The sequence below is a fragment of the Vigna unguiculata genome, chromosome 7, assembly GCF_037176805.1.
Source record: "Vigna unguiculata cultivar grain cowpea cultivar isolate G323 ecotype 2 chromosome 7, ASM3717680v1, whole genome shotgun sequence".
Classification (NCBI taxonomy): Eukaryota; Viridiplantae; Streptophyta; class Magnoliopsida; order Fabales; family Fabaceae; genus Vigna; species Vigna unguiculata.
In genome coordinates, this window is record NC_140798.1 from 7,102,451 (window position 1) to 7,113,795 (window position 11,345).

Consider the following 11,345-nt stretch of genomic DNA (forward strand, 5'->3'; position numbering starts at 1 on the left):
TCCTATTGTCCCTATTAATATATTTGTTATTGCTAATAAAAAAAAATATACAAGCATTTAGACATAAGAGCATTATTATTAAGTTTTTTTTTGAAAGAAATACCGGATAGATTTAGTACAAATGAGCTAAGAAAAAATTCATACAAGAGACCATAAATCACGTTCAACCAAAATCTTAAGAGTTTGTGACTATTAGATATTGTTTATCTCTTGTTCATTTATGCTCAATGGGAAAATTCAAAAACCTAATTTTTTTTACTCAATCATTGTACTTGTTTGAACTCATCACCAGAACAAACTTATGACTTTAATATCACTTATTAGGCTTTTCTAGGAGGTAGTAAGGAGATTCCATTATAATGATAAGAGATTATATAATTATATGTAACCAAAAGTCTTAAAACAATGTGTTTGAGTTTTTATCTTTATGTATTGCTTGCATTTCTATCCGATATAAAAAGTCAAACTCACATTTGATCTCAACAATATTTGCCTTGAGCATGAGTCAATTTCATATTAGTAGGTACCACCTAAAGTAGAAGTAAACAAGTACTTTTACAACAATTATCAATGTTGTAATTTACATTGAATTACTGATGTTGTCTAACACACCATACTTGTACAATGAATTGTCCATATGTACTCATTGATAAATTGGACAAAATAAATTAAGGGGAGCAACAAACAGGGAGATATACAATTCTAAGTGTGAGTTGGAATTCCACATTTGACATAGCAAGATGAGTAATAAATAAGAATAAAAATTTACAATCTCTCCACTTTAAGATTTTGGGTTAAATGTGTCATATATCATGATCTCTTATATAAGTATACTTATGACTCATGTAGCGAAAGTTTTCCAAGAAATACTACTAAGGTTCTCATTTATAAAAATGATTTAATTTAAGAGGGTACCGATGTGAACAAAACTTTTACACTTAGACGAAAATTGTTAGAGCAAGAGTGAAAATATTATGTAAGAAAAGAAAAAGACTTAGAAACATATTTAAAGTTTTAAGTTGAAAGTGATGTTATTGTATCTTATATATAATTCTAAGACAAAAAATAGTTTATGTATTTTACTTTTCTTTTTCAAAATTATTATGGTTTATATTATTGAGAAATTTCTAAAAATTATTTTATTGTTTAACTTTTTTTTTAGTTTCATTTAAAAAAGTAATGTATAAATATTTTTTTACCTTTTTATTTTATGTTAAAAGGGTACTAAATGCTAAACCACATTCATTTTCTTCTTTCCTCGGTGTTGCATCCTTCCTTCTTGATTCCTCCCTGTCCTTCACTCCTTAGTGGTTTTTGTTCACCAACGAAGTTTTCATTAGGACCTTCCATGCGATTTCCAGAAACATAATTGCAGTTGCATCTATAGGGAACAATGAAACAATAGTAATTTAACCTCCGCGTTATCATGCTCTTTCTCCTATCGCAATAAAGACTACGATGTGGGACATAAACTGTCATTAAAATTCTTTTCTTTACAACAATCTAAGCTGTCATCGAATGAATAAACTTATAACAACTTAAATAATGACAGATCCAAAACCATTTTAAAAGGCTACTTTGAGTTGTTGTTAAAAGTCCTATGTGTTTCTTACTTTTTTTAGTTTTATTTAGAAAAGTAATTTATATATTTTTTTATCTTTTTATATTATCTATTTTATTATTTATTTGAGATAAATATTTTAATATAGAATAACAATGATTTTTATGTAAAGTTAATCAAACACTATTAAAAAAAACTCATATTTCCTACAATTCTTTTTAATTTTTTTTTTAGAAAATACTTACAAATTTTACTGTGAATTTTTTTTTGCAAGAAATTATTACCAATATTTTTGCAAAATATTTTGTATAAAACACTTTTCGTAACAAATTTTGTAGAAAATACTTACAAATTTTATAATTTTGTAAGAAAAAATTACCCAGAAGGAATTACGTGCCAATTAATACTCTTAGACAAAATGACAGAAAAATGTTTTTTCTTGTAATTTATTTTAACAAATTTACAAAAAAAAAAATCATATAATATGAGAATTTCTAATAGTGAAAATACGTTAAAAGATATATTTATCCATTAGTTTAATTAAAAATTAACAATACTATATTTTTGCATGAAGTTATAAGATAGTGCAAATAGCGGCTTAATAAAGAAAAGAGTAAATTATATAATAAAAAAAAAGTTAACAACTATCCTGAAAAATAAAATTAAAGTACAGGAAAGTCTCAATAATTTACGTAAAATTATCAAATAAGTGATATTTATATATTCTATTAAAATATTACACAACATCGGAAAAAAATATATAATAAGACTTTTTATAAGTTATAATATTAGTCATAATTAAATGTTACCAAAATGTCTTTCTTTAAAGATTTTGATAGTTTTAAATTTTAATAGAATACCAAAATAACTTAAATTAAGTTTAAAACTAAAAAAATAAAAGGATGCTTCTGTTTCTCAATAAGTTAAATTAAAATAATTATCTTGAAAGAAAGTATTTTTAATAGTTATTCTTCAGTGATAGCTTTTTACTGTTTTCTCTGGAAGAGGACACTTTTGAGGATTTATTTTATTATTTTTAATATCTTTTAGTTCTAATATGAATCTCAAATAAAAAAAATATCATATAAATTAGTTATCATAAATAAAAAACGTAATGCAAGTATTTATATATCACAAATTTGAATCACTTAATATAATCATAACCTATGGGCGAGAAATAGTGGACTGTTGTTTAATTTGAATAGAATATAGTCCCTTATTGGAATTTTCAAGTCAAAGTTATGTGGTCAAAAGTCAACTGTCGGGTTATTGAAGTGTTAAAAGTTTACAATTACATCCTATCTTTATTGGAGTGTTCAAAGTAATAGGTTTGACCGAGAACCATCCCTTTCATGTATCGTGTAACTGAATACTGTTTAAATATGAATATATGGAAGTACAAAATAGACTTAAAAAGAATTTTATATATATATATATATATATATATATATATATATATATATATATATATATATATATATATATATATATATATATTATGTTTTGTCTAGTACTGTAAGAAAACAACTCATGTTTTGTGACTTTTTTAACTGATGGGAATTTATTCTTTTAATAAACTTTTACAATACATATTCTAAAAGTTATTTCTTAGGGTCCGAGTTTTTTAAAAATAAGAGAAAAAAAAACAAATACAAGAGGGATAGAAAAAAATAAATATTTAAAGAATTTTTAGATTTATTTGAATATCCTCCATCCTAACTTTAATATCAATTACTCAATCTTTAAAACATTATTTATATTTAAGGATGAAACAGGCCATCAAACTCTTAAATAATATAACCAATAAATTCTTTAAAAATCCTCAGGGAAAATATTACAAATACTCTTGTATTGGGTGAATTTTAATTTAGCCAAAAGAAGTGAAAATATATTATTTGTTTGTGATAAATACTAAGTATTTATTAATTAAAAAACATAAACAATGTTGAATACATAGTGATCTTAAGTGATTGTGGAGGATTAGATAACCATTTATCTCTAAATGAAATCTCTCTTGTATGCAAAAACCAGGTGAAATCTTTTAAAATTCTAAAAGATAAAGAGAAGTCGTCATCCTTAGGGTAAAATAATTTATATGATTGAACCTAAAAGTTTAGTTTTTAAAGTTGCATGTAAGATGTGTCTTCTAAATCAAAGATGCGCAACAATTAATTAACTTTTTCTCTTGTGCTTGATCACATAAGATTATTGTTCCATGTACTACATTTTAACATGCCTTTCACTAATTTTGCACTGACCTTTTAAATGTTTCAAAGATTCAAAATCACTGTAAAAACTTTGGTAAGAAGATAAAGTTTCCAGTTTTGTAAAGACCTAATTAAATCATGTAACTTTTTATCATAAGTGGAATAGTTTACGTGACTACCTTTTAACATTTTACTAAAATAAGCTGTTGGGTATTCTTCCTGAAACAAGAATGAGTCCTAATATTCGAAGAAGTCCTTCTCATTGGCATTTGATTTTTGTATAAAAGTCGTGTTGGATTATTCAATAAAATAATATTGAATATGTTTCATATGTTTTTTTTTTTAAGAAATAAACGAGCTATTTCTTTGTAAAATTGTACTTAATTTCGTATGTAGTAATTCTGTCAAAAAAAATTTGTTAGTTGTGGAAAGAGATCTTACAAATTAATTTTTTTGAAAAACATATCAAGAATTAGATTTGATTAGATAATATATGGTTGAGATTTAGTTTTTTAGTTAAGATACACAATGTATCATAAAATCTTTAATATGATTTTCATTCAAATAAGATTCTAACAAATTTCGCATGACTTACCCCTACAATATAATTTATTAGTCAATTGCCATAGGTCAAAGTGACCAATTTTTGTAAAAAAAAAAAAAAAAATCTAACATTATTTTCTCCATTTGAGCAGCGGCTAGAGCCTTTTTATGCCACCTGATTTAGAATTGTATTATTTTGTTTTATTAATGTTTTTAAAGTGCTAAGCTAACCAATTACTTCAACATTTCTTCTTTTTTTACTTTTTGTGTATTTTGTTATTATTTTTAAATTTTTTAAAGTTAATTCTATTCTATTTTTTCTATTATTATTTTCGTATTTTATATGATTATTATAGGACAAAATTAGGTGTTTACGTCACTCTTATTAAATTTTATAGGTTTAATTATGTCTTTGGTTCCCATTTTGGACTCTAAATCTTAAATTGGTATCCGAATTTTTGAAAATCTCAAATTGATCCCTTTTTAGTTTAAAAGTCTCAAGTTTGTCCTTTCCGTTAAGTCTGGCCAAACGGCGTTTGTAGTTGCTGAGGTGAATTTTTGTTACTGAAACGTGTCAATTACGGGTAGAATGGAGTGCAAATATTTATTTATTTAAGCCACCAGCAATGTTGGGTCTAGAATCCCTAATTTTATTGTCATCTTCTCCTATCTTCTGTGATGAGTCCAGCCAATTGTGGAGATAACTTTGCCAGCTTTTGCCCAATCCATCTTTTTGGGAGGACGTTTCTGGTTAGGTGATTGCACTTTAATAGAAAACGTGAAACCAATCCCACTCGAATTTCTTGAACCTGAATCACAATCAAAAAGGACCGAGCCATCACCATTATTTGTTATACCCTCTTCATCATTCGCAGACTTCAAGCTTTCACTTTCAATTTTATCATTCAGATCATCATCACCACAATTACTATCCAAATCTTTACACTCTGAAACATCCTCCTTTGTCTCTGTTTTTGTACCTACAGCTTCACTTTCATTCTTATTCAGCAACTGATGAATGCGTGTAACCTGAGACGCACCGAACAAACACACCGAACCAAAATAGGGAAAGCGACTAACTTGAGAATGCTCCAGCGATTGAAATCAATGCGCACAATCCAATTACACAGCTAACCAATGCGTAATGACGATGGAGAAGGAGAGCGCACTCCAGAGCTTCCACCAAGCGCACAATCCCCAAATTTTCCCAACCTTTCTTATTTTAAAACCCTAAACCTAATTTCAGAATTCTGATATGTTTTAAAAAAAAAAATCCTAGCTTAAATTATAAAATATCTAAACCTAATTTAACATTTTAACTTTCCCTAAACCTAATTTAACTACACCTGTCATTTCACGTCACTGTTTTCCTGCCAAATCACTATTCAATAACTGGTCAACCTTGCCATATCACTGTACACCTAACGCCGTCAACACATATTTAACGGAAAGGGGAAACTTGAGACTTTTAAACTATAAAGGGGACCAATTTGAGATTTTCAAAAATTCGGGTACCAATTTGAGATTTCGAGTCTAAAATAGGGACCAAAGACATAATTAAACCAATTTTATAATGTTTAATAAATTCGAATCAACGAGAGATTATATTGTTTGATTCAAACATACAGAGATTATAGGTGATTGATTTTATATTGATTATAAAATAACACTTTGGATCACAAAGAAACTCAGTGCCACCACTCATATCCTTAAAGAACTTATTTCCTCAGATATAATCTTTATGATGTGGAAAACTCATTGTATATAGGAAAAACATAAATCGCTTCAATAAATTTAGATGCGAAGGGTTATGTTATTCTGTTGCATGTGTCGCAATCGTTGTTTTAATCTTGAGTGACACTTTATCTAATTAAAGGAAGGAGAACGTGTGCACCCATCATTAACTGCAAAAACAAACACATCAGTTCGTACGTTAGATAACTGTTTCCTTAAAATCATAATCTGGATATCATTGAAATGGTAAACAGTCTTTATAAGAAGAATTATTACCTTCCAGTTCAATGAATAGAAGGATCTACCAGAAGCTGGATCTGTCACGTCTACGTATTTGGTCTGGTACCACAGAATTGAACCAAGAACAACATTTCCAAGACACTAAAACATACCACAGATTTAATTTTAAATACTGTTCAAAAGTTTAAATAACTTTATATATTCATTTATAATCATATGTATGTAAGATGCTTCACATCGAGATTAAAAAGTTGAAATAATCTATGCAGTAAAGACAAATTTTTTAGAGAAATCTTACCGTCACAAATTTAATCCAAAGGGGAGATGAAGATGATGCTCCTGCCAAGAAGGCAACTCCAAATGCCATTTCAAAAAGGAAAATACAAATCCAAAATACCTATCAAAGATTCAGAATCAGTCAAGTGTTATTATACAAAGAGGGTATAACCAAAAAAAATATATTGAATTTAATGAACATATATACTTTTTTCTGGCCTAAACGTGCTGCGAAAGAATCAATTCCATGTTTTATATCTCCTTCTACGTCAGGTATATCCTACACAAATCCAACACAAGGTTTTACATTATTCGACCAAAAATCTTGATGTTGGAAAATGAATACATGTCCTGAGAAAATAAAAACATTTACCTTGGATAATGCTAAACCAGTAGAATAGAAACTCAAGAACAGCAGAGTAACAATCAATGATCTTGTAAATACAAGTGGCCTCTTCAACACAAAGGTCTGAACATTTGTTACATCAATTGGCAATTTAATAAATCCATTTCTGATTGATGGATTGAAATGGTTGATTGTGTATGAAATGAAACTAACACAAAAATCTTGGGTTGAAGATTTGTTATTATTGTTTGAAACTAATAACAAGTTGGAAGATGGTTATTCAAAACTAAGATGTATAAAAGGGAAAGATTAGTGATAAGACAGAACCTGCATATGAAGGAAGTATGAAATTGGAATTATACATGTCCAACAAACAAACATGAGTAATGATGCCGACACCGGATATTGCTTCCAACGTAAGAAAGGCAACTACAGAATACATATATAATAATACTCAGTGCACCATTACTTATACATCAAAACCTAATACACACTTTAAATGAATTTGGAAAGAACTTACATTGACAGAATAGCAAGTCCATAATGTTGCGCACAACACAAAGTTCCAAATCAACGCAGGAGAACCTATCATTAAGTTAAGCCCTAAACCCTGTAAAACAGAATAAAACAGTAAATCTTATTTTTCTATGAAACTCATCTTAAAATCTTTTATTCTCAAAACTGATGGATCTATATGGCACCAAAATTGCAGATGAGGCAACAATAAAGGCACAGTTTCTGAAGGATAATTTGCCAGCAGCCAATGGAAGAAATGGTTTGTTTATCTGCAATAAAACATGTAACATAGATTACTTCTAAAAAACATTCAAAAGGATTGTAAACTATAAAAAGTTGCATGCTTTCACTATGCTATTAAAGGATATAGTAATTATAGGAAGACTTCAGATTCAAAATTGTAAAGGGATTTTTTTACAAGAAACTAAAGGGACTTACTTGTTAAGTGTTCTCACCATTATCAAGGTTTAAGTACATTAATAAACTGTTCTGAAAATCCAACTATATTTTCAATTATTTTCATTTGTTAATATATAAAATAGATGTAAAATTACTTTAATATATGTCCATAAACTGAATTATTAAAGTAAGAAAAATGGTTTGGTTTTTGGTCAAATTTTGGGAGCTGCAGTTTGGATGCTCCCAATTAATATGAAAAGGAGTTTGAAAGTAAAATTTATACGAATTGTTCAAATTGTTGTACCAGTGTTCTTGTGTAAACTTTGTCTTTATATATGTTTCAGAATATTTAACTTTTAGATCAATCTTATACAACAACTACGTTTATATCATATTTTTAATGGAATATATAGTATATAACAAACAAATAAAGAAATAATTTATCAATGAAGAAAAGTATTTTATTGATAGTTGAAACAAGTTTCATACCTTATCTATTTCAAAGTCAAACAGTTGATTGACTCCATTAACATAAAGATCCATGAACAAGGGAGGTAACAAGGCCTGAAACATCTCAAAAGAATGCATCATTGAGGTTATAAGGAGTAGTTTTCAATGATGTATTTGACAAAAAAAAAGCAATTTATTTTGGAGCCTGACCTGTAATAAACCAATAAAAAACAAGGGAGATATATCTGATAGTTTTTCTACTGCAACGAGAGACGCAGAAATTGCCGCTGATGTCTATAAAATACAGATAAAGTTAATTTAAAACAACAAGGGTATTAATTATCCAAATCATAATTTAATACAAAAGGAACAAAACTCAGTATTGACCATAACCTTTGAATATTAATCACGAGAGTGATGGAAAAGTATTTACTTACTCGACCATACACAACGTAAGGGTAAATAAATTGGTACAAAACGGCCATGAAATTTTTGACAGAGTCCACAATGTTTTTGGAGTTGGAAGCTTCAGATTCTGACTCAGAAGATGGTACAGTGACGGCTTTCACAACATAATTTTTATTGCTTTCTTCAAATGTTGCTCCTCTTTCAATGCTTTTATAATGATGATTAAAAGGTGATTGTTGAAACCTCAAAGGATTATATTGTATTTGAGCTTTTATACTGTAGTTAGAAGCTTTTGATCCACGAGAACCTGTATAAAATAATTTATAACAATGCCCTAATTCAATCTTACACTAACTTAAGAGATACTTTGGAAGATAATTTGTGAAGAGTCGAAGTAACAGAGAAATTATTTTGGATAGTATATTTATAAATTTTAGTAATAATTAAAATAATGGATTAATCTAAAATTATGATGCACCGACAATATTTAATAATAAAATATCTAATTTATAAAATTTCAATAATTTTATAATAATAATAATTTATAATTTTTTATGTTAACAATTTTAATATATGTAATTTTAATTTAAATTTAATAATAGTATGATTTTATAAATTATTGTAATTTTTGAATATATATATATATATATATATATATATATATATATATTATTTCTAAAATAAATATATCGTATTGCATATATGTCTTATCCTATCCACGTATCATCTATCATAGATGTAAAACAAATATTCTCATGCTTTCTTATTTATTTTATTTTAAGTTATAATACCATATAAATTTTTAAATGGTTATAAGTTTTTCATTTTTAAAGTTTGTCTCCATAAAAAAGCCCGTACTTCTTAACTTTTATCGTTAATTGTAAATTAAAAAATAGTCTGCATCAATATAAATAAAGCTACATATTTATAACATTATTACATTCAACTATTTATCATTACTCTTATTATTGTTATTTGTGAAATATATTTCAATAAATAAATTTAAAATTAAATTATACCGATATATAATAGTTTATTTTTAAAATTTTCCATTCTTAAGTTCAAATACAATAAAATATTGCGAATTACATTAAATTTACCAGCAGAGTTATAAAATTTCAGGAAATACAGTTTAAAGTAACTACTATAAAATAAACAAATTAGTGAGCAGTACTGTAATATTTAATTCTGATATCAAAATTATTAAAATTAATAGGTGTTTGTAAATATTATAGTAAATAGAGCTTATGTGAGAAATCTAGTTACATAGTGCACTATTGCATCCAAATGAAGACTATTGTAAAGTTTAAGTTTCCATCATGTACATTTTTTAATATCATAACACATTTCACCTAATAGATGAAAAGACAATTTGAATTTTCTACTAAATTTTTTTGTTGTACTTTCAAATATACCGATAAAATGTAATGTTTTAAAATATATTAAAATAATTTTTAAAGTCAATATATTTTATACTTGGCAGAAAAAAAATCAAATAAAGAATAATTAGGCATGATAAATGTTAGTTGAAGGAATAGGGTATAAGTGATGAGACATACTTTCATAGAAAGCACTGTTGAAGGAGAGTTTTCTGCCCCAAAGATTTGAACCTACAGTTACCATTCATGTTTCCACATATTACTCAGAAAATAACTTTGCAGAGAAAAATGAAGCAAATTAGAAGACGGTGAGTATATATATAAGTACCAGTTGTGAGTGAAGAGACGTTAGGAGAAGATATAAGATGTGCCCTAGCCATGAAAATTGATGACACAGATTAACACTAAACTCTGTAGAATAGATAAGAACGTAGAGATAGCCTTGCGTTGTAGAAGAGAGAAGAGAGGAATGGGAAATTTTATAGGAAAAAGACATTGAAATTGGATTTTTCAAAAGGAGGTGTAAAATTTGATTGGTACATAGAAATTGATTACGACGCACACAGTTTAAATTTTACCGGCAAACAATTGCAAAATAATTAAATCAATACAACGGTCACGCATATAAGAAAGATTTAAAAGACTTTTGTATCAGGATTTAGTTGTTTAGATTTTAATAAAGTTACAACGTAAAGGTTTAAAAGGTTTGGAGAGACTTTGTCAATTACATGGACATTTTTATGATGTATATTTTAAGCTAAAAGTCCATTAATGCTAAATAAGATATTATATAAGGTTCGAAAAAAGAAAACCAGACAAGAGAAAATTAAAACAATTTTTTAATCATTTAAAAATTAATTGATTAACTTTCACATACTTTTAAGTCACAATATCCGGCTATCTAAATATATTAGCTTTTCCTATATTGTAATATTCTGTTTTCTTAAAATAAAAATAATATAATATAGGTATTTTTATACAGTATTAAATATATTTCTATCCCTTAATTATTATAAGAAGAAAATTGTAATCGATGTATGTTTGAAACTTTGATCTTATGTAATCCCTTTACATCCTAAAACAATGGATATAGTCTCTCTTTTCTAACAACGTTAATCTTGTTTCAAGTGACCAACACATTACAGGTAAATTTCTGCATTGCTTAGACGTAAAGTGATTGTTGTTGAAAATTCCTCAATTATGTGATAAGTGGGATAATGTGACATATTCACATGGTCAATTATTTCATAAATATAGTCCATTTGGAAATTAATTTTATAATTGTT

General features: G+C 27.0%; 1 protein-coding gene across 1 annotated transcript; it reads right to left on the minus strand.

Moving 5' to 3' along the window:
* Positions 1-5,934: 5,934 nt before the first annotated feature.
* On the minus strand, positions 5,935-10,543 carry LOC114189467 (glycinol 4-dimethylallyltransferase-like). Its single transcript, XM_028078030.2, has 13 exons — positions 10,388-10,543; positions 10,240-10,290; positions 8,710-8,987; positions 8,483-8,566; positions 8,312-8,386; positions 7,609-7,692; positions 7,428-7,517; positions 7,235-7,336; positions 6,935-7,030; positions 6,770-6,841; positions 6,584-6,682; positions 6,322-6,426; positions 5,935-6,215 (listed from the first exon to the last, which is right to left on the minus strand). The coding sequence occupies exons 1-13, from the start codon at positions 10,437-10,439 to the stop codon at positions 6,174-6,176; spliced, it is 1,230 nt and encodes a 409-aa protein (XP_027933831.1). The 5' UTR covers positions 10,440-10,543; the 3' UTR covers positions 5,935-6,173.
* Between the last annotated feature and the right edge of the window lie 802 nt (positions 10,544-11,345).